At 36.0% G+C, this 24,883-nt stretch overlaps 1 protein-coding gene across 1 annotated transcript in view; it reads right to left on the bottom strand.

Moving 5' to 3' along the window:
- Window positions 1-585: 585 nt before the first annotated feature.
- Window positions 586-24,883, bottom strand: part of DKK2 (dickkopf WNT signaling pathway inhibitor 2) — a 100,364-nt gene continuing 76,066 nt past the window's right edge. Inside the window, exons 2-4 of the mRNA XM_011361467.1 lie at window positions 4,928-5,078; window positions 3,589-3,744; window positions 586-1,037 (exon numbers count right to left, since the gene is read on the bottom strand). Of these exons, the coding sequence (XP_011359769.1) occupies window positions 787-1,037; window positions 3,589-3,744; window positions 4,928-5,078 (558 nt within the window). The 3' untranslated portion in view covers window positions 586-786. The remainder of the gene's footprint in view (window positions 1,038-3,588; window positions 3,745-4,927; window positions 5,079-24,883) is intronic.

Here is a 24,883-nt window from a genome sequence, read left to right as displayed (position 1 = left end):
ATCATATACAATCAAGAAAGATGCAATGTTATTTCTTTAGACTTTTAATGAACTACTTTTGCCTTCTTATGCCAGTTCTTACTAAGTATAGGTGAAATTAAATTTTGAAAAATATAAATAAGAAATTTTGGGAAAAACAAGTTTGCATTTTTCTAAACACTTTGATAAAAGACCTGCAATAATCTGAAATTATTTGGAAAATACTGACTATGTTTTTTTCTTATCTAAAGGCCTTTAATTGAGCAGTAGAAGCAATGTTCCAAGTTAAAAGGTGATTCTGTGTTGCAAATTTACTATGCTCCATATTTTCATTTTTTATTTAACAACTTTTTTTTATCTTCTAGAGCCTATTGTACACCAAGATATACTGGGAGTATTTTATTAAACTATAACTTTGAATAGAAATATGGCTTTGGGTTATTTTATAGACGATCGCCAATCTGAAGGAAACTGATCCTCCAGCACAACCTAAACTTTTGGAAAGTCATGGTATATGTCAGTAATTTTCACTGTGCTTTTTTTTTCAGTAACTGCATTTTCACAAATGTGTACATTATTTACATAAACGACTTGCATAATGGAAAACACTGGTTGTACTACATTTGTCACCCTTTCCAATCAGCTCAGTTCTCTTTTTCTTTCTCTTGCTCACTCTGTGATCTATATACTTATCATGTTCCTTATTTTAACCATTCTTCTGAGATTCAAATTCTATTTTCCACCATGCTGTGATGCATTAAATGCACAGATTCACAGTCTGTTCATGATGCTTTTCTTCTAAGGTGATTATATTTTCTGACACACATGGAGTCTGGCTTTGGAAGAGTAGGTAGCATCTTTCCACACTTTACAAGACAGACCCTTGGCACAGTCACACCGCTGGAAAATTTCCAGCCCATGAGAGCCCTTCTTGCGCTGCTTGGTACAGACTTCACCCTGATGGAGCACCGGTTTGCAGATTTTGGTCCAGAAGTGACGAGCACAGCAAAACCCTTCAACACAGTCTGATGATCTTAGGCAGGGGTCTCCTTCATGCCCTACAGAGGTGATGATCAAAAGATATTACCATGACACTTTAGAAAAAATTTTACTTTGTGATCTGTAGAACATAAATTACTTTTACTTATGCTATCTTCCATTATGTCTTAGATTCACATTGACTGGCTCTCTCTAATCATGTAAATCCATTCTTGTTTATTTCCATATTTGCTGTCTAAATATCAGGTTTAATAAATAGCTAGACTGTACTTCATCTTCTCTTTACTTTATCTTGGTCTGCTTTTGATATTTCTGTGATCATTATTATCTTTTTCCTAGGTGAATGAAAAATAAGTAAATAAAAATAATTGCTTTCAAATTAATTATTTTGATACCCTCTTGAAAGGTGTAAATGAACTCTGATTTGAGGAGAAGGCTGAAATTCTCAGAGATTCCTAAGATCATGTGTCAGAGTCTCGCCAGGAAGACAGAAATCAATTGTTCAAAACAGAAGATATTTAATGTGGAGAACTGGTCACACAGATAGTGGCAGGGCTAATAAGTATCAGAGGATGGATGGCATAGCAACACAGCAGGAGCCACTACCTCCCTCTTTGGGCTGGAGGATCCAAAAAAGCAGTTGATGGCAGAATTGGGAGCTGGAATCACTAGCTGAGATGAGAACTCAATAGGCCTGACTGGCAGGACTGAAGCCCCAAAGAGATAGAGCTCTGCCAGAAATACCGCCAGAAGCAGAGTGAACATGTCAGCTTTTTCCTTCTTCTGCCCTCCCAGTCTCTTACCACAGCCAAACCCAGGTGGCCAAAGACCCCCTGGGAGGGAGCCTAGGAAATGCAGTCTATAAAGTGCTGTGATACAGAAACAGGGCAGATGGCTCCAGGGTCAACCAAGAACTTATCATAAAATAAAAAAATGCATAAAACACGTGGAATAAAAAATCTGGGTATTTATCTCAGAAGTAAAAAAAAGATTAAATCAGCAAAGAGCACCCATACATCACAGTTGTTGTATAACCTGTGTAAAGATGGGGTCGACAAACTCCTCTGTAATGTCCCAGACTGGAAATATTTTTGGCTTACTAAGTCACAACAACTCCATTCTGCTGTTGTCTCACAAAAAATAGCCATAGATAATGCCTAAATGAATGAGCAAATCTGTGTTATAGTAAGATTATTTACAAAAACAGGCACAGGACAGATGTGGCTCACAGGACTATAATGTGTGAACCCTGGTCTAACGGGTCATCTGTCATCCCAGACTTAATCAATCCCACTGTAGGATGTGGACACAACTCATTAGCCATCAGCATAAGGGTTCTTCCTACTTGCCATTGTAAAATTATACATAGAATTATACAAAGACAATTAGAAAATTTGAAAGTGTGTTATGACATAAACATCTGTTGGAATAAAGAGGTATACTCATGTACTAACAAATGCATGTGAATTTTATAGAATAGAAACAGGATACATGGGTAAAGGGTCTTTAGACAGTGTAGACAAAGGATAATTAAAGAGGAATTGTCATTTACTAGCATTATCCACATAACCATTAGTATTCCAGGTCAGGCTAAAAGGTCAGATATTCTATATCACACCATCTCTGTAGAACTTGAAAATATGGGGAAATGGTTTTGTGGTCAAGGAAGTTAGAGAAATACAGTATTTAAAAAAGTTAACCAGTCTATGGCCATGCCACCCTGAATGTGTCCTATCTCGTCTGATCTCAGAAGCTAAGCAGGGTCTGGCCTGGTTAGTATTTGGATGAGAGACCACCAAGAACACCAGGTGCTGTAGGCATTTTAAAAAAAAAAGTTAACCAGTCTTCCTCATTACTAGACTTTTCAGAGCCTTCAATATACCAAAAATAGGAAGATACATTATTATATAACTCTTGTCATAGGGCACTTTTATTCACAGAATGCCATGAAAAAGTAGTGCTCCAAAGAATACACTTGCAAAAAGCTTCCTTTAAAAATGGATTGTTTCATGGCTTCAAACATGTACTATTAGTAAGTAAATTCCATAATTTTATACTTTTGAATTTTATTATTACTGATTAGTCTTCTCAAATATTTTGATACAAGCAAGGGTATTTTCTGGCCATCATAATCTCACTAAAAATGAATTATTTTAGTTAAACTGGTTTTTGAATAGTATGTTTTCTGATTGTTTAATGAAATGAAATTTCTGAATCTGAAGGTGAGAATAAAACTCAAAAACTTAGTGATTTAATCATGTGGCAGCAAACATTTTCCCATTTGTTTTTCAGAATGCTTTATCCTTTGGCATGTGACAGACATGCTTATTTAGGAAATTTCTTCTACATTCTCTGTAAAAGGCAGGACTGTTGAGAAAATGGCATGGTTAATCATAGCACTGCTATTCTTGTAACATATATTTTCTAATAATTTAAGATTTCTAAGAACCCTCTAAGCATTACCGAAATTAAGAATTAATAAATTCAGTTAAAATCTTGCTTTTAAAGTATCTTTGTATTTTTTCTAAAACCAATGGAATTAATTATCTATATTTTTCTTTACTTTTTCATAAAACAAGGAAAAGTAAACAGAATTACAGATATCCCTACCTTTTATATGTGACATCTTAGTGTGTGGTCTTCCTAGATTCTGCCATCCCAGGTCGTGGTTTGAGTAATGACCATGGTTTCGATCTCTGTGCCGAGTGCCATCCAGAGCTGGGATGTGAGGGGTTAAAATGCTCTCAGTGACTGGGATGCAGATGCCTGGAGATGGTTGGGTAAGTGGTTAGTCTTATTCAACTCTGTACAATGTGATTCTTATCCAAGTATTCGCCTAATTTGAGATATGAAGCCATCTATCTATCTCTCTATCTAACTATCGATCTATCTATCTCTCTATCATCTATCTATTCATTCATCCATTTCTTATTTACATATTTATTGAGATTGAGTATTAAATAGTTTGGTTCTAACCAGGTTTCCTTGATTTGAATCTTGTCTCTCTCAAGACCAAGTGACCTTGGGCAATAATAGGAATTAAAACAGGATTTATTTAATTAAGTTATTGTGGATACATGTGAAGTACTTTGAATAGTGACATAGTAAAGTATTAAATTAATATTAGCTATTAGTACTTTAAAATTGTCTAACCAGACATCTGTCTTAGGGATTCAGGTCTCATTGTTTGGTCAACAACACAATCCCAGTCTACACTATAAACATCTCTGAAGGTATGAGGTCTGCTTCCCTTCATCTCCTGACCAAGGTATTTGCAGAGGTCAGGAACAAATATAGGAATATTGTATGACTAAGTATATGTTTCTAATCGCCTTCTGCAATTATTTACCAGTTTTATCATGTGTTTTCTCTGGTTCTTCGTTTTATTATTAATGCTGAATATGTACCTATAAATTCATTGAGATTAGGTGAAGCTATGCTGGTGGCATGGCTGGGGGATAAACTCCTACGTCTCATTTTGGAGGAACCAATCACTCCATCACCATCTGTGTGTGCCATGGGGGGAGGCCTTCATAAAGGACACCTTGAGTATAAGAATCAAGGTATGAAACTGAAACTGGTATAAAATAGGAAGATGGACTCACAACTGTATTACTAAATCACAGCAGATTTCTTTCTTTGGTTCTTTTGCATGTGTTTAGTTATAGATTTAGTGAAATAAAACATCTAGCTATTTATATGGAACTCTTCAACATGGCAAATACTAGCTCAGCATAGATTATTAAATACAGAAGGTAATTAGAGTTTAGGAAAATTAAGATTTGGGAGATATTTCAGGAAATCTTACGCAGATCTAAACCATGATTGAATTCCTGTCACTTATAAAAGACTCCTTACATTTCAGGAGTCTAAGAAGAAGGCAGCCTAACTTACTAGCCAGGACTCTATGAAAAGAAAGAGGCCCATCAACACTGAGCAAGATCTTTACCATTATTGCAGCGGGTACCAGGACAACACATGCCATCTCTATGGCAGCGTTTCTTTTTCCTTCGACACACCATGCAGGCCGACGATCCTTGGTGGGGACTGTGGCAATATCTCCCAACTTCACATTCCTTATCACTGCTACAAGGGTAGGCCTGTCATGAAGTGGAACAATACCAAGAGCAAAGTACATTACACATTTTAACATTTATGAAAAGTTACTGCCACAAATTATGATGGAAAATAAGTCACAACATGTGCCTCTTCAAAGTGTACCATTGTAATAATGTTCTGAGCAGAGGTTCCACATACATAGTGACACTTGAGGACCTTGTAAATATTGATTGTTGATGGTGAAAAAGATCAAGTTGACACTATATGTTTTCATTGACACAACCTTGAAGTTAAAATTTCGACTTCGTGTTACTTAGTTGAGCCCTTAAGCATGACTTTGGGGGCTCAGAAATAGTTGTAATAGTTATAGTGCCACAGATTTAAGGTGTGACTGAGTCGGCCTAGCCATTCTGATTTTACTTGCTAAACTAGGATGCAGAAAGGGATAAATAAAACAATAAAGGGCTGTGCTAGAACCTAAATAACACATCTGCCCAATCATGGAACAAATATTATGAGCAACTGCTCACAATTTCTGCCTGTGAGGAGCAAAGGGGAGACCGCTTCTAATTTGGTGATGAATGGCAGCAGCAGCGTTGTTCTGAGTTAAGCTAAGAGAGCTAAGCGCCAGGTACATCACCATGTTCTCAGGAAACAGAAAAAGCAGGCTCCTGACATACAAGAATAGTCCTATGGGCTACTGCACCTTCAAGTTATACAGAAAAGACTTCCGTTCCTACATTTCTCTACCAAGTTATGTGTTCAGAAGGCTACTTAAGCAGTGTCATATCATCTTACAAAATAAAAACATATTCTACGTTATGTACTCCTTGCCTGTTGGAAGTCATTGGAACACTTAAAATGTTCCTGAGGGACAACTCTCAGGGACTGAGAGTTGATAAACCTAAATGTCACACTACAGACCAAATTTACTCATATTTTGAGACATGTTGACAAGGAGACTTGTTTGTCTTTTTTTTTTTTTTTTGGTAATTCATCATTTCCCCTGATTTTTAGAATAATGCATGGTTATTTTTTTAATTGAAAAATACAAAAATTAAAAAAAAAGAAGATATGTAGTTGTTTTTAAGCAATCATAAATGATATGATAAATGATATGAATATAAAACAATGGGATAAAATATTTGTGACTCAAATAATTAGTGTGATGTGAATGCTTTACTTGTGCCATGAGGTTTGATGGCCTAACTCTGCATGCAGTGCTTATTTCTCTTCTCCTTCTCTGTCTTTCTCTTTCTTTCTTTTATTGTTTTTTCCATCGTCTTTTCTCACCAACCCTTCTCCTGCATATGTGTATAGACGTTATGTGTATACATTCAGCCCCCAAGTGTTTTTCATTTAGATTGGAATATCTTCAGTTAGAGTAAATAAATATGAAATTGATGTGAGTCAGAAAACTTTACATGTTGTTCCGTGAAAACAACATACTTTTAGCATCATTACAATTTACAGTTTGTTCTCAAAAGAAAATAGAAAATAAAAAAAAAACATTAACTTTAAATTGAGAGTGCTTTTGAAAGATTGTACAGTGGCAATATTTGATGCCTATATTATAATTGGAGCCAGATAAAGCTATAAAATGATTTGCATATGATTGCTTCACTATGGAACCCCATTATTAGACATATGGGAGAAGCTGAATGAAGTTGAATTCAGAGTACTACGCAGTTTTTTAAGAATCCCAAACCGATGAAAACAAAACAAATGTCACTTCCTGACTTGCCACACTCTTTCCCCCAAGCACTTTACTCCCTTCACATTTAAACTCATTTTAATTGAAATACAATTCACATGGTTCTGATTCATTTACATTTATTTCATCAAATTGTTTTGCAAGAAACATTTGATGTCTTACAAGTTTTTTTCCTTCTTCAAAAATAGGACATGTTCTTTCAATGGAAATAAACACGTGCTACCTAAAACATCATGAGCAATTTACAACTCAAACAACAAATCTTCATGGGAATTTGAATATAAAATAACACTTGGTTCCATGCCTAAATAAATAGTTTATATAGTAGAAAGCAAATTGTTTGCTAAAAGCAGCAGTTCATTCATAAAGAAAATTGTGGAAGGCACATTCTCAGTTGATGGGAAATGAAAAATATTGAAATGGAAAATACTTGATATGAATCATATTATAAAAATGTAGTCCTTTATTTGAATGGGATCACAGTAATAGACTCAGTATTTTTTGTGGGGGAAAACTTACTTTGTCTAAGAAAGAAAATATGTTAGAGGATAGGTAGTTTAACATTCCAATATATTTTTATTGGAAGACTTGAAACAGAAATGATACTGGCAAAAAAATGTATGCGGGATTTTTTTTTAATGGAAGGTTGTTATTAATGTGAACTTGTAGTTGGAATGGAATCCCAGAATGTTATATTGAGAGGAGTTCTCTGACAATTAGAAAAATAAATTATAATGATTGAAATGCAAGGCTATGTTATACAGCTTCTAGTATGCTTATGGAACTCCTGGTTCCAATAAATGTCTTTTATATATGAATAAACTTTAAAAAGGATGAGACAAATTAATTGAAGTAAGTCTTAGGGAAAGCAAGTGATATTTGAGGCTATGCCTGGTCTTCTGAAATCAATGACCTCCGGCACAGATCTACTCAGGATCAAGTTCCCCTTGCCATTGCCATTATCAAGAAGTCACAGAACATGAGGAAGTGTGATTCTGACCATTAATTGCAATGCTCGTGTTTTCAACCTAATGCATTATTTTTCAGTAGTTTTAAACAAGATATTTTCAACTCAAGTAGGAGGGCTCTGCAGCTTGCTAGTTTTTTGTTGTTGTTTTTTCCCCTACATTTACCCTCTTACTATGTCTGGAAATGGTATCATAGTAGACAAGAGGGGAGGGAAGGAAAGAGAGCACTTGGTGAAAGTAGTTATGGAGAATCTTAAAGAAGTGATAACCATGGGAATTATATACATTTAATAAGAGTGACGTTCGGAAACTTTCCCATGAAAAAAATTATTTTCCATTTACTTTGATGATGGGTCTATGACTAACAAAAAGTGAATTTGAGAACCTTAGTCTGTTTCCCTTTAACAAAAATAATAATAAGCTGTCCTGGTACTTACTTTATAAATGAATAAAAAACTGATTTATTTTACCTGCTATGAAAATTATTAATAGTGAATTTTGGTGGTTCTTCATTTACTTGACTTTAAGTGAATAGTCTAAGGAACAGTGATAGTCTGTGTGGAGGACTGGAAATCACGTGAAAGGGTGAGGGGGAGTCCTTAGCACATTGTCCTACACTAAGACACTCCAAAACTGAATGAGAAATTTGGCTGTGTGAGCACCCAGGAATACTCGCCTTCATGCAGATTCATTCACTCACTTAGCCTCAGTCGCAGTTAAGAGATAAATTTATTTGAGACACTTAATCATAGCAAATGATGGGCCATAAATTAAGAACATGTGAGAGCTTTATGATCAGGCCAAAAGCAAAGAAGTTTTGCCCAACCCTTTTTCTGAGCAAAAAATAAACTTCTTTCCATAAATAGCAGTACTAGTTATCATTACAACCATGACATAAACTAAAAGAAATAGTGAACACATTGGACACAGCTTGAAAAGAGTCTATTAGAAATGAGCATTTCTTTTTAGTATAAAAGGATTTTTTTAAGTCCATTTACTCTGTGCTAATTTGGAATCATTATTTAAAATTTTATTAATGAAGTGGAGAGAGGTGAAGTAACTTTTGCAAGTAAGTCATATGTGTTCAGTGGCAGATAACTTGGGGATTCAGAGCCCTGTCCTGGCTCCAGACCTCACTGGGAGGTGTCATGACTGAACATTTAAGTCACAGTTTAATGCACACATAGAGAAGGTATCTGAGTGGTGACCTATGTGCTGAATTTAGAGATTAGAAAAGTAAACTTGGCCACTTCTCTTCCTAGAAGGCTCCAAATACCAACAGCATATCCTGCTGCAGTTGTTGGAAAGACAGAGTTCTGGCGGAAAACACAGACAAGACTATAAACAGCCTTTTCTCCTTCCATTTCCTGATAACCGTTTATGTCCACTTAAACTCAATGTAATTAGAGTTATAAGCAAAAGCCCATCATGCAAATAATGATAATTACATCATATTCTAATGAACAAAAGAAAATGAAATGTTACTGCATCTTATTTGAACTAATTGAGCCTTTTTTTAAAATCTCAAACTGCAGGGAGAAAAGGTCTATTAATTTGAGACTTAAATTTAGGGTTGAATTTATTCTTATTTTTCAATTACTGTCATTCATTAGAATATGCAAATGCAACAATGCAGTAATCAGATCCCTAAGAATAATGAAATGAGAAAAAGTGTTTTAGGTATCTTAGCAGCACTGGCTATTGAATAGAACTTTGAATACAACTAAATCTAAGTTTAACTCCCAAATTGTCAAAAAAAACAACATTGTTCCTGTTTAATCACCGGGATGTGGAGAAAGGAAGAGAGAAGCATCACAAAGTGTTCATGTGGGATGACCACCCATCCAGATTCTTGCAAGACCGTCCTAGTTTTGTTGTTGTTTTAATCGGGACAATCCTTTGTACCCCCAAGCATTGTTTGTAACAACCTCAGAAGTTTTCTGGAGCCAGAAAAACATCATCAGCTGGGCAGGCAAAAGAAAGCCTTCAGTGGGGCAACCCAGCTGTGAGAATGAAAAACATTTGGGGCAAGCAAAGGTAGCAGTGAAGGGGTGGGGATTGGAATGTCTGGGGTCTCAGAGAAAGCATGGGAGAAGGTTGGCATTTACATTTGGGAAAGCAGATCAGACTGGCTTCCTCTAGATCCTTCAAGAAAAAATTAATTTCCCTAGTCATGATATTTTATGTAATAGATCTATACTTCAATGAACACATAAGGTATGCTATCCTTGATGGTAGTCATTTCAAAATCAAACCCTATAATTGAAACTGCAGGAGGTACAGAGGCAACTCAATCTGGCTGATGCGCAGTTGTATACAGCAAGCCAAAGGCTGTGCAATCTAACTTTTTCCATTATATAAAATTACCTCTAGGGGATAAGGGTATACTAGATGCATCTTTGAGGACTTCTGAACATAAAGCCAGGAGGATTAAGCTATATTAAATGTGAAGGGGAAAGTTCAGATACTTTATGATGTTTTGGATGTGTGTCATATGTTCATTAGGGGTATTCATTCAATATTCAATAACTTTTTATTCAGCATCCATTTATTGAATGCCAACTACATCCATGCACAGCTAGTTCTGTGATCTACAGGTATTTTGCCTTTGTTACCCTTAAAATTATTTTCAAAAACAAATATTCTTTCACACATTTGATATGTAAAATGGTCAGCATAAGTTTACATTTGTTGAATATGATATATAACATTAAACATTTTATTAGATGATGTTCATGGTAATTTGACATGATTCAATAAAAGAGCTTTTACCTACCTTATTGATCAATGCATATTGATCCTAAAATAAATCACAACATATTTGAGAGCTTTTATATTAAATTGTCTTAGAAAATACTCAGCTAAATTCATTATTATACAAGTCATCACTACTATTTTGGATGTTCTGCATCCAGAACTGGGGCCAAGCTTCACTTATACAGAATTAATGATAAGACAAGCATTTAGGATGCCCTGATTAACCAGTAAGAATATTTTTGTTAAACCGATATTTCAAATTCTACTTCAATTCATGATTCAAAGAAGGTTTTTGTACCTCAAGCTAATGCAGTAGTATATCAAGATTTGGAATGCGTGAAGGTTTTGGCTTCCCCCAACCCCATAAAATGTCAAAAAAAAAAATCCACTTATTACAAATACAGCATACTTCCAGATAATTTTAAGAAAAATAGCCACAGAAGTTGAGGATCTGGAAATTGATACCTTTAAAACAACTCATGCTGTGCACACCGTAGAGTATCTTTACACATATTCGTTTTAAGGCTAAGGTTGTTAGACATTTGATTTTTGATATAAATGTTCAGAGCTGAAAGAACTTCTACTAATAATGCCTGGATTATAAATTAGGAATGATGGATTTCATTAACTTCCCCAACATAGTCACTAAACCTGACTTAAAGCCTAACAATAATTCTATGACATAAAGTCTAGGTCCTATCTAATTTCATTTGTTCCATCCTGTTCTCCATGTGTCTTTAAGCAAAAAGGACATTTCAGAGAATTCTCTACTTTGAACATAGACCACATTCTTAACTGTAACATGTACATTGCTTTATCGATCTTGGGCTAACTGTTCCCATATGGTTTTAGTACCTAGAGAAATCTAAACCATGTAATTTACCTGGCTTTTTTTTTTTTTGCCTGTTTTTGACCCATTTTCCCCTCATTTGGAATACATGAGAAAACACTTCTATCTCATATTCAAAAAGTAGCATATCAGGAGTGCTTTTGCAGCAGTAGTCGGAGCCCTTTATACTCTATATATAATTACAAAGCCTTTCATAATTCTGTGATTGATTGAACATAATTATTCTAACCAAAACAAAAGAAGAAACTATACAATTTCAAGCTTTCTTCCAAGTTCAGGATTGAATGCCTATGATATAAAATTTTCATTGTGGCCTTATGAATTTGCCTGACCTCATGACCTTCAGAAAGATAACATGGTCTGAAGAATTTCTGAGTTATACTGCTATTTGAATTATGCTTCCACAATGAATTTGTTATTACAAGTTATTTAACTGAGTCTGTTTCCTCCCTGATAAGATAGACATAATTCTTACCTTCAGCAATGTTTCCCTACTTACCTAATCTTAAAAATCTCCCTGTGTTTCTTTAAAAACTACGTGTTCACAGACTTCTTCTAAAAGACCCATTAATTCTGTACAAGTGGATAGGGTCTGAGTATCTGTGTTTTTAATAAATACCATCTTGATGATCAGGTAAAAATAGGGAAACACTGTTTTACAGAACTATTGCAAAGATTAAGGATGTCATATATATATATATATTTTATCTGTGTGTGTGTGTGTGTGTGTGTGTGTATATCATAAAGACAATGTCTAGTCTATTTGAGATATGGACTCAATTTTATCTCTCAGACAGACACAGGTCTAAATGAGAGATTGATTCCCTGACATCAACATGAGTCTAAGAAGCTCACTGACAATTTCCAGGCAGGTTCATCTTCACTCCTAGCACTTAGCCCCTGTGCTTAGGGGTGAGCTTGATAATTTCTAAAACTATATGAAATGAAAAACATGTGGGGCAAGCAAAGGTAGCAGTGAAGGGCTGGGGATTGGAATGTCTGGGGTCTCAGAGAAAGCATGGGAGAAGGTTGGCATTTACATTTGGGAAAGCAGATCAGACTGGCTTCCTCTAGATCCTTCAAGAAAAAATTAATTTCCCTAGTCATGATATTTTATGTAATAGATCTATACTTCAATGCACACATAAGGTATGCTATCCTTGATGGTAGTCATTTCAAAATCAAACCCTATAATTGAAACTGCAGGAGGTACAGAGGCAACTCAATCTGGCTGATGCACAGTTGTATACAGCAAGCCAAAGGCTGTGCAATCTAACTTTTTCCATTATATAAAATTACCTCTAGGGGATAAGGGTATACTAGATGCATCTTTGAGGACTTCTGAACATAAAGCCAGGAGGATTAAGCTATATTAAATGTGAAGGGGAAAGTTCAGATATTTTATGATGTTTTGGATGTGTGTCATATGTTCATTAGGGGTATTCATTCAATATTCAATAACTTTTTATTCAGCATCCATTTATTGAATGCCAACTATCATCCATGCACAGCTAGTTCTGTGATCTACAGGTATTTTGCCTTTGTTACCCTTAAAATAATTTTCAAAAACAAATATTCTTTCACACATTTGATATGTAAAATGGTCAGCATAAGTTTACATTTGTTGAATATGATATATAACATTAAACATTTTATTAGATGATGTTCATGGTAATTTGACATGATTCAATAAAAGAGCTTTTACCTACCTTATTGATCAATGCATATTGATCCTAAAATAAATCACAACATATTTGAGAGCTTTTATATTAAATTGTCTTAGAAAATACTCAGCTAAATTCATTATTATACAAGTCATCACTACTATTTTGGATGTTCTGCATCCAGAACTGGGGCCAAGCTTCACTTATACAGAATTAATGATAAGACAAGCATTTAGGATGCCCTGATTAACCAGTAAGAATATTTTTGTTAAACCGATATTTCAAATTCTACTTCAATTCATGATTCAAAGAAGGTTTTTGTACCTCAAGCTAATGCAGTAGTATATCAAGATTTGGAATGCGTGAAGGTTTTGGCTTCCCCCAACCCCATAAAATGTCAAAAAAAAAAATCCACTTATTACAAATACAGCATACTTCCAGATAATTTTAAGAAAAATAGCCACAGAAGTTGAGGATCTGGAAATTGATACCTTTAAAACAACTCATGCTGTGCACACCGTAGAGTATCTTTACACATATTCGTTTTAAGGCTAAGGTTGTTAGACATTTGATTTTTGATATAAATGTTCAGAGCTGAAAGAACTTCTACTAATAATGCCTGGATTATAAATTAGGAATGATGGATTTCATTAACTTCCCCAACATAGTCACTAAACCTGACTTAAAGCCTAACAATAATTCTATGACATAAAGTCTAGGTCCTATCTAATTTCATTTGTTCCATCCTGTTCTCCATGTGTCTTTAAGCAAAAAGGACATTTCAGAGAATTCTCTACTTTGAACATAGACCACATTCTTAACTGTAACATGTACATTGCTTTATCGATCTTGGGCTAACTGTTCCCATATGGTTTTAGTACCTAGAGAAATCTAAACCATGTAATTTACCTGGCTTTTTTTTTTTTTGCCTGTTTTTGACCCATTTTCCCCTCATTTGGAATACATGAGAAAACACTTCTATCTCATATTCAAAAAGTAGCATATCAGGAGTGCTTTTGCAGCAGTAGTCGGAGCCCTTTATACTCTATATATAATTACAAAGCCTTTCATAATTCTGTGATTGATTGAACATAATTATTCTAACCAAAACAAAAGAAGAAACTATACAATTTCAAGCTTTCTTCCAAGTTCAGGATTGAATGCCTATGATATAAAATTTTCATTGTGGCCTTATGAATTTGCCTGACCTCATGACCTTCAGAAAGATAACATGGTCTGAAGAATTTCTGAGTTATACTGCTATTTGAATTATGCTTCCACAATGAATTTGTTATTACAAGTTATTTAACTGAGTCTGTTTCCTCCCTGATAAGATAGACATAATTCTTACCTTCAGCAATGTTTCCCTACTTACCTAATCTTAAAAATCTCCCTGTGTTTCTTTAAAAACTACGTGTTCACAGACTTCTTCTAAAAGACCCATTAATTCTGTACAAGTGGATAGGGTCTGAGTATCTGTGTTTTTAATAAATACCATCTTGATGATCAGGTAAAAATAGGGAAACACTGTTTTACAGAACTATTGCAAAGATTAAGGATGTCATATATATATATATATTTTATCTGTGTGTGTGTGTGTGTGTGTGTGTGTATATCATAAAGACAATGTCTAGTCTATTTGAGATATGGACTCAATTTTATCTCTCAGACAGACACAGGTCTAAATGAGAGATTGATTCCCTGACATCAACATGAGTCTAAGAAGCTCACTGACAATTTCCAGGCAGGTTCATCTTCACTCCTAGCACTTAGCCCCTGTGCTTAGGGGTGAGCTTGATAATTTCTAAAACTATATGAAAAAACAAAGTAACACATAACTAATATACCAGTGCACTTTGGGAGAAACATAGTGTAGACTCAGAGCTGTCAACATACCCATTATGGCTGGATTGTTTCATATCCTCATGTGGTATACACCTGTGTCTTGTTGGCAATGCATAGCTTTGCTGGTTTAGGGTTTTTTTGCATTTTGTATCCTGTGGGTCTTCACAAAACAAGTACTCTTCCTCCCCATATCAAGTGTAATAAATAGATGATGTGTGTTTTTATTATTTTCTATTCTTTGTATAGCATCAAGTTTCCCTTTCCATTGAAAATCTCATTTAAAATTCAAGTATGAAATCCAGAGAGATATGAAAACTTAACATACTTTCAAATTATTGTTAGAAAAGAGCTTTATGACCAATGGTGGTAAATATTTCAATCTGAGTCATTTTTTATTTATAATATCATGGGTTTAGAAATAAGGATATGAGAATTCTGTGAAGATGTGTGTGTGTGTGTGTGTGTGTGTGTGTGTGTAAGTTATCTCAGGAAGTATATCCAATAAGTGTGTAACAGAATTTACCCATGGGAAAATGGACAGGGTTATTGAGAACGGAAAAAAGAGGAAAATTAAGTTTTCATGTAAACTCTATCTTTACAAACATTTTATAATTTCCACTATGTGCATATATTATCTGTTAAAATTAATACAATTTTTTTAAAAAAACTAATAAGATACAAAGTAAAATTTCTTAATCCTTGCTAATTTATACCTCATGATTTTATATTAGGAGGGCTTGGAAGAACGTAGGTTTCTTAGAGCCAGGGCTTCTTGCAAGAATATTGAAAATTCAAACTGAAGTTTTTTGTTTAAAAATGTTCTCTTTTGTTTCATAATGTCACCTTATTAGCATAATCAGTCTATCAATGAAACATTCAAAAATATGTATGTATATATAAGCAAGCCATTGTTCCAACAATTATTTATTTGAGATAGTGGTTATTGTCTTGGCTGATTTCATGTAGTATAGAACATGCAAACTGTACACTTCTCTAATCTCACTTAATTCTTTTTCATTTCCTCTAGGAATTAGGCTAGACTAATAGTAAATGGCTACTTGCCACTTTCTATTCTGATTTTGAGGAAACAGTTGATGGAAGCTGATAAAATTGAAAAGATTACTTTCTTTTCTGGTTGGGAAGATAAAATAAGCACAGCAACATGCAATCCTCAATATTCTTTTGCAATGAAAAGACTCAATTCCTGTTCAAGGACTACCTTAAACCCTGTGTAAATATTGCTTGAAAATATAAAATTATTCTCATTCAAATTTAGAACTATAAACAAGAAGACAGGCAGCATTTTATCCCTTCAGTGTGCTTGGAAAATAAGCAATTATTTGAGAAGAAACATGGTCCAAAATGATTATCTATATGATTAGAGAAAGAAGTTTACTCAATCAACTAAGAAACCTTTTGATTACACAAATAGAATAAAGAGATGGTTCACAGTTCTAATACAGAATTCTGCTGAAGTAATTCATCTATTTCTGCCTCTGTCATTTTGAAAAAAAATATACAGTAAGTCTATGAAGAGTCTTGACTAGAATTATCATGATATTATATACTGCTGAGATATGGAGGGAAGAAGATGCAAGTTATAGGTACAATAGAATGAAAGACTTTAACCCCTGAGCTTGTCTGTTACTAAGAGAAAAGAATGACTGTTACCTCATATAAGTAGATATTTTACTATCCTAATTTTTTTTTCCCATTTCCCAGCTTGATTCCTTCTCTGGGTATCTCTAGCCACTGTTTATCCAACCTGTAAAATGGGTAAGGATCTGTACTTTGTGCCTATGTTTAATTTTTACGTATTTAGAATATTCGGTCGATAAGGCAGATCTCACCTAAAAGCTCATGCAAGGAGCACCATCAGTACACTTATATTGTGCATAGAGCATAAAGAAATGAGGACATTTTGGATTTCACAAAATAGATTCCATGGGAGCCATGACGGTAATGCCAACTTGCACAGAAGGGGAACACCCTTAGGTTATAACCAGAATGCCCCAAACCACAGAAATGTCAGCCCCCATCTGCAGGGGCTGATAAGCATGAGGATTCCACCTTGTAAGGTCCATATAAGCTGAACGCCTCAGAAGGACGATGCTCAAACCTGACCCAAGAACATCACAAACAAATGAGTTAGAGCTGAAGACTGACCCTCTGACCCGTCGTAGCCACAGTGTTGGAAATGACGTGCAGCTCTCTGGGCCGCCAGTCAACAGAGCTCGCTTTGGAGACTCTAAGGACTTTCATCCCTTCACTCTGCCATGTAAGACTCTACTTCTACTTTCTATATGTTGCATGTTAACCTGCATGAGTACCTGATCGGTTTATCTGAGAAGGTTCCACTCAGTAACTCTGAGATTGTAGAAAGACACAAATGCGTTCAAGAGCTACTTCAGTAGCTGTCTTTCTTGCTCACAACATATTGTCACCTCTGGGTTCCAAGGATCAGGACAAACTATGTTTGAGAGAGTTTGAACCAGTCTGCATCCTTAACATAATGATAGGGGTAAAGCACCCAGGTGGAATAGTTGCTTGACTTCCTGATAGAGGAAATTATAGCAGCCAGGGTTACTCATTTATTTCAGACATTCACAAGACCATTGAATTGAAAAGCCCCAACTTGTGTTTTTATTTTTAGTGTCTAATAATAGTAATGATAGGACCATATGTTATTTATTAAAATAAAAGATTTTCCAAAATATAATCAATATCTCAATACACACGTGGTCTTACTTCTCAGCCTCCTACTTCTATGAACCAATTTAAATTAAAATATTGTGTGAAAGAAGGGAGGGAAGTCAGCACACAAGGACAAAGGAATTGATATGTAACGAACAACATAGCAAAGAGTAAGATATCATTCATTGGTCTATAACCTACTTCCAACAAAAAATTCTAATTAAATGCTTTGCTAGAGGATTGGGAAGGGAGAAAATTATAGGCCAGAAGACAGATCCTTTGGTTTGTGTGACCCTAGTGTTCAAAGCTCAGTCTCAGAAGTGTGGTGCATCTTGTAATGACATACTCAATGTGTAAGTAACTGCAAAGAAAACACACTGAAGCCATTGGTCCCCCACACCACCCACAGCCCGGTACATCTGCTTTCTTCATACTGCAAGAGAGGGCAGATGATTTGTTACTAGATAAAAAGAATGAAATCATGTCTCTGGGCTTAAATCACTTCACCTTCATCCCATCGATTCTTTCAGCCTGTGCAAAGAGTGTGCACCTCTGTATGCCCGTTGCTTTTTTCGTCGGCCCTTATCCATTACTAAAGATCCTTATATGTACTGGCATTGAAATCTAACACCTCTGTGTCTGCACCCATATTCCAACAGCAAATATGGGGATTTAAGTGTGAGATGGGGCAGGGAGAGTGGGAAAGAGAAGTGGAGTGCAGGTCGCCCTGCACCCCAAGACTGGTGTGGATGTGTCCTGCCTGGCTCACATAATTTGAGTTCTAATTTGGTTAACAGGAAGTCTAGGCAAACAAATTGAACAAAATTCATTAGCCAAATGATTAATAGAGTGTTTATACAACTTTGCTAAGGCCAATCTGTAATCCTATATACTTTTCAAATTTTTCTCCTCACATATAATAGTAAAGCATTTCTAAAACTATGTTTGAAATGCTATCTGAAATCTGTCCTGTTTGTTTTAGTTTGCCTATTTGTTTTAACCAAAGAAGACAGCTATGTTACAATAAAGATGACCAGAAAATATTTCTGTTCTTAGTATAGTATATGATCCCTATGTACCTCCCCAGCCCTTGAATTAAGCACTCCAGCTATATGTGACTACTTGAACATGAGAGAGTCAGCCACACTCTCTCATGACTGTACATTTGCAAACATTTTTCCTCTACCAAGAACACCTTTTCTCCATTCACTTCGTCACCAGAATACTTCCAACTCATCATTCGGAGATCATATCAAGTGACTTTACTTTGGGGAAATCTTCCAGGCTGGCTCCACACTCCCAGTTCATGTGGAGGTCTCATTTAACTTGCACCCTGCTAACACCTCATGCTTATCTGTACCATGATATGGATTACACTGTTGAATTTGTCATCTGCCTTCTTCGTATTTTTGATTACAGAAATCATCTTTCATCTCTGTATCCCCAGTGGTCACATACGCCTGGAATAATTTAGCAGTTCACGTTTTGCCCAGCAATGAATGAATGAGATTTTATTGCCACAGTGGTTGGATATTTGTACCATTGAATCAACAAAAGTGCTCACACAAGTACCTATCAGGAGATGGTAAAAAGAAGGAGCTTGGAAATTAAGAGGTAATTTTGTAGATATTTTGAAACAGATTTTTAAAACTTAGCTAAGACTTGCATAAATCATTTATAATGTACAACTATATAGCTAAGGGCAACATATGTGTTTAAGAAGAAAGGGGATTGGGTGCTGAGTAATTTTTTATCCAAAAACATCGCTACAAGTTCCTCAGTTTGAGCTCAGATTCACATTTTCAAGAACTATTATCAGTACCTTTACATTACATCCTTGTAGCTGATGATATTTTCACATATAAATTATCTAAAATGAAAAGTGGGCTCTTTGGTTTCTCAGTGGTATAAATAGTCTCTGCCACAGCAATGATGCTATCCTAGTAGCCATTCACAGCAGCAACTCTATAGTTTACTTGTTTCCTAATTGTCCCTAGGAAATTATTTAAACCTCTTGGTGAGTGGGAGCTATGACACTGGGTACTTCTGAGGATCAGATGAAGCTGGTAACACTCCATCCAAAATACTTTGTTATAACTTTTCTTTGTCTTTGTCTCTCAATATTTTTCTCATGGGTGGATTACATCTGATAGTGTTTATAGCTAACCTCCATCACCATGAGGTATTTTTGCAAAGGAGCAAGAAGGTGAGCAACTCATGACGGCTTTCTTTAACATCTTAGAGATACGTAGATGGAATACTAATGGGATTACTTTTGTTGGTACTCCTTAGTCACAGCAAAATGACAACTAGAATGTAACAACTGAAGAACTTTTTCCAAATGTTTGCTCCATGGAATGTTACCATCAGCACATTTATTTGATGTTTAATTCATTTATGATACTAAACAAATTGAGTTAAACAGGGTTCTCACCAGCCAGGTGAAATTAGCTAAATCTCATTGGCATGTCAATTTTTATCAAAAAAAAAAAAAAAGTGCACAGTGTTTATAGGTTTAGAACCAAGTTCCTTTTAAATCATGTCTATGATTCTTGTACATACCTATCCAACTCTCCTCATTATGCCCATACTTTGCAATTTTAGAGACAGCCATTTGTTTTTCTGGCCCTGTTCCCAAGTTTAAGAATTTAGAGAAATTTGCAAAGGATTTTATTCAGCCCAGTCTAGATTTGTATTTGGTATTTGAGGAAGGATGATATAAGCCCATTGCCTGGGCAAAGAGGCAAGAAAAAGGAACCCTAGCTTCTCGGTAAAATTTCCTAAGTTACATGTTTGGTACATGTTTTGACTCTAGGCAGGGATATCACTTAGGGTTTGAAAAGGTTAAGTCTCTACAAGACTCCTATACAGTTTAGCTGCACAATCTAGAGTCTAGAGCGATTGGATTTCCTTGTTCTTCAGGGATAGGAAAGACACAGCCCTACTTGGGCACAGCAGGTATCAGACAGGATGGATTATGGTCTGACTATAACATTTCCTGGGTTTAAATGCGATCACCAGAACTTCATGTACACAAACAAGTCGTTTCCATTTTAATGTTAAATGAAATGAGTTTTATTATAAAACCCAACACTAACCAGGCTTTTTTCTGAAGGCAGATCAAAAGCGTAAGGATCTGGTCATGTGCTGCTTTTCATCTCCCATCCCTGAGCACACTCCTAATACACGCTGATCAAATTCTGCTTGGGGTTTTAAGCAGGATGGTTTGGAAAAGCTAAGAATGAGCTCTCAAAATAAGACTTAGTAACAAGAACTAGGGCCGAACTTTTATAAATGGTATATTGAAAACTGTTTACAACTTACAAATGATGATTCCAAGAAACATTAGAATGCCTTTCTTTTACAGAAATATTAATAAATAACAGCACATTTGATAAAAAGTCCAGTCTGCTTTCTGAGAATCTTCCAAAGAGAAATCACAAATCTTTAAAACACAGTTTCATAGAATGAATCAGTTGAAAGAGTAATCAGCCACTTACTAAGTATATAATAATAATAATATTATTTAACAGCAACTGGACATAAAGGCATTTGTCTTCAAAGCAATAGACTTCTTTAAGAAGTTGTGACAAATTAGGTCTATGTCACAACTGCCCACATATGTTTGGAGAGCTCTAGGGAGAACTTTATTTAGCATCCAGTGTTCTGTCCTGGTAATATCTGCAGGGGGATCTTTCCATTGTTTACTAATGTTTGTATTTAACATGTTTGCATGTACAGAGATGGGATTATAATACACACCCATGCCCTGCTGTCTGGATGGTTCACTGCTGAGACCTCAAACAATACATAGTCAAAGGCAAAAATGTGTTTCCAGGGATAGAGTGATATGGTTTTCATTGAGGACAGACTGCCGAAAATAATACAAAAATTGTCTGGGAATTTGGGTGCATAACCTGGGTGTGGTAAAGATGAGCTTTTCATATTTCTCACCAGAGTTTAGCAACTCTCCACATAACCTCAGCCCAGCAGATCTTTAAATTCACCATCTCACCAGCGCAAAAGCTAACAGATACCACAGTTACTAGAGCTCGTTTACAAACTAACTGTACATATTTTCTTGAAACTCTGAAAATAGCAGGCTCCTAGAAACTGCATATACTTCGCAGATATGCTTTTTTCAAGATTATACAATTTGCCTGGGCACTTTATCGATGTGTCACGTTACAAACCTATGGAGACCAATCACTGATCTTTACTGCAAATCCCAAATTTTAATTGTAGTAACTTTTCCTTGGTAATTTCCAAAACTAGAGCATTCAAGAATTCTATTTCCTAGATATTTAATGATATTAAGGAATTATTGTTAATGTTTACTTTTGATAATAGTATTACAATTATTTTTTAAAAGTTCATGTCTCTAAAAGAAATAACTGAAATATTTGTGGATGAAATAACAATGTGTAGGATTTATTTTAAAATGCTCTGCAGAAAGCAGGGATGAGTTGGGGGATGTGGCTGAAGCAAGATTAGCCATGAGATAAAAATTGTTGAAGCTATGGGATGGAAACTTAGGGCTTAACCCATACTATTTTCTCCTTTTGTGTATATTTAAAACTTCCATGAAAATAAAACTAAAGAATGCCTGCAACATAGGCAGAACTCTGAAACTAATCTGCAAGGAGCAGCCAACTCCAAACATAATCTGAAATCACTTGGTTCCACACACAGAGCACAGGCAGCATCCTGAAAACACGGAATCAAAATTTTCTCCTGATTTTATCCTCACCTTGGAGAGGTTGAAAAGGCAACTTCGGATAAGGCTGCATCAGGCTGACAAGACCTCTGAGAGTGAGTAAACTTTTGAGCTTCTATAATCTACCGCACAGAGGGTAGCCGTGAGTTCATTAACTTTAAGTCAGTGCTCTCACCTCTGATCTCCACATCTCTAGAGAGCAAATTATCCCAGGAGCCCAGAGGAAAACACCGATTCTGAGCCACTGCCACTCTTGACCATTTGCTGAAGAGCTACTAATGTAAGCATCGTAGGGGTGGTAAAGATGAAATGATAAAGTCTTGCCCTTGAAGACTTGTGTAGGGCAGAAACAAGTCATTGCTTTTGTGAGTAGTCACACCCCAGGTGGTGCTGACACACTTATTCTCAACCCATCTTTTCGGAGAGCTCACAGGAATTCTATTATCTTGGAATGGATGAACAAGGGGAAATAGAACTGATATCAAACTGAATGAAAATTTTCTAAGTATGTGGAGTCTGTTTATTTTTTCTGTGGCTGGGGGGTTGGAATAACTGGAGTGCACGTACGGAGGTGTAGGAGTGTATCCCTTGAGACTAACCACATCAGCTGCAGGTAGTGTTTCCTTCATCCCACTCCAAATTCACCCATAACAGCTACTTGAAAGGTACAATAAAGATAAAATGTTTTCTTTAGAATGCCACTTTGTTTGGCCGCACTTGCTAAATATCTGCCTAATTGAAATGACAGAGCTCTCTGTTTTTCAGGAAAAATAAAAGTAGCTAAGGATACTTATTCGCTGGACAGCCTTTTTATAAACTCACATCTGCATAGCCCCTTCTGGTTGGCAAAGAGCTCTCACACACATTCTCTCATCCGATTAGGGAGGTGAGGTGGGCAGGCATTTTTAAAAAATTTATTTATATGAAATTAACCTAACATAACATTAACAACATTAAAGTGAACAATTCGGTGGCATTTAGTGCCTTCACAATGTTGTGCAACCACTACCCCCATCTAGTTCCAAAATATTTCCATCACTCCAAAATAAACCCCTGCCTCAAACTCGCTGAGGTTCTGGATAGGCATGGCTAACTTCAGCCTTCCAGGTGAAGAAGACATTCAGTGACTTGTAAGTGACTTGTAAGTGACCTGTGGTCAGCAGTACTGGAGCCAGAAACAGAACCCAGGTTTCGCTCTCCGAAGTCATTACCAGACCACTGGTTCTCAAACGTTACCCTGCATCAGAATCACCTTGAGGACATGTTAAAACAAAGACTGCAGGGCTCTAGCCTCAAAGTTTCTGATTCATTTAAGTCTGAAGTGGGGCCTGAGAGTCTGCGTTTCTAACAAGTTCCTAAGTGATGTCGATGTTGCTGGTCTGGAGACCGCACTTTGAGCACCATTGTGCTATAAGAATTGCTTATTCCACTATTTTCTGGTTACAGGTTTTGCTAGTTCAATCAGGGATGTTATACATTTCAACAAAGTGGACTAATAGGAGGTGCCTGCTTTCTCTACCTCACAGGTTTATTGCCTGAATCAACAACAAAAGGAAAAAGGAGGCAAAAGCACTTTGTCAGCTTAATTATCGCCATGTAAATTAGAATCTTATCTGTTGCTGAAAATCGGTCCTTTTACTTTGCTAGCTAAGCTTATCTCTTTTCTAGCATGTCTGAGGAAACTAGTAAACTGTGTAAGTCTGTACTCCCAAAACACCAGAACTCGAGAGATCTCCTATCATGGGTCTGACACACAGTGCCCGGCATAGAGTAATTAAATGTCTAACTGGTTTACTTCACGATCAAAAGAAAAAGGATTTATTTTAGTATTACTTGAGGCACTTCTAAATTTATGGCTGTGAAGCCACCTATTTGATTGACAGGATGGACGGAGTTTTAAACAGAGGTTAATCCTTACCCAAAGCAGATTTCATGCTGGTATCGGAGTCTAACTGCACGAAAAGGCCTTAAAAAACACTGATCAGGGCATCCTATCCTCTCCAGATCTCTGTACGAGTTGATGCCTCTGTTTCAGTATCAACTCAAACTACTTTCTTTGCTCCTAGCCTTGTGTGTACATGTGTACAGATGGCAACTTGTAGTATAGTGAACACACAGCCCAACATCTGCCTACCAGATCTGTGCGCGCTCTCCTGGTCCCTTAGCTTGAGGTTGGACAAGGAGGAACACTACAAGAGAGTAAACGGTAGAGCTGACGAGGTCTCGTTTCTAAAGTGCTGGGATCCTTTAATCTTTCTTCCTTTGATGTCTGAGATTTCCTTCTTTATGCAGTGACACTGGGACTAAACGAAACACCAGGAAACCATTTACCAGTAAAGGGTGTGTGTTACAGACACCTGGAGAGCCCATGGTACCAGGTGACTTGAATTACTTACACATTTCTAGATCTCTGCTCTGTGGGTGGGAGACTGTTTTGACTATGACAGCTCTGGTCACACTGCTATGACTTCTATTTATTTTCTGCCCATACATCAAATAAAGGCACAATCAGGGGATTTAAAAAAAAAAAATTATAGCTCTGGTAAATATAAAAACAGTTGCTTGAAAATACATAGAATCTCCGTATAAATGGTTTTTGCATTTGAACAAAAGAGATACAGTGTGGTCCAAGTAGCT

The sequence above is a fragment of the Pteropus vampyrus genome, unplaced genomic scaffold (genome assembly GCF_000151845.1).
Source record: "Pteropus vampyrus isolate Shadow unplaced genomic scaffold, Pvam_2.0 Scaffold67, whole genome shotgun sequence".
In the NCBI taxonomy this organism is placed as follows: Eukaryota; Metazoa; Chordata; class Mammalia; order Chiroptera; family Pteropodidae; genus Pteropus; species Pteropus vampyrus.
The sequence above is the reverse complement of the archived record's forward strand: the minus strand, read 5'-3'. Positions and strand labels throughout refer to the sequence as shown.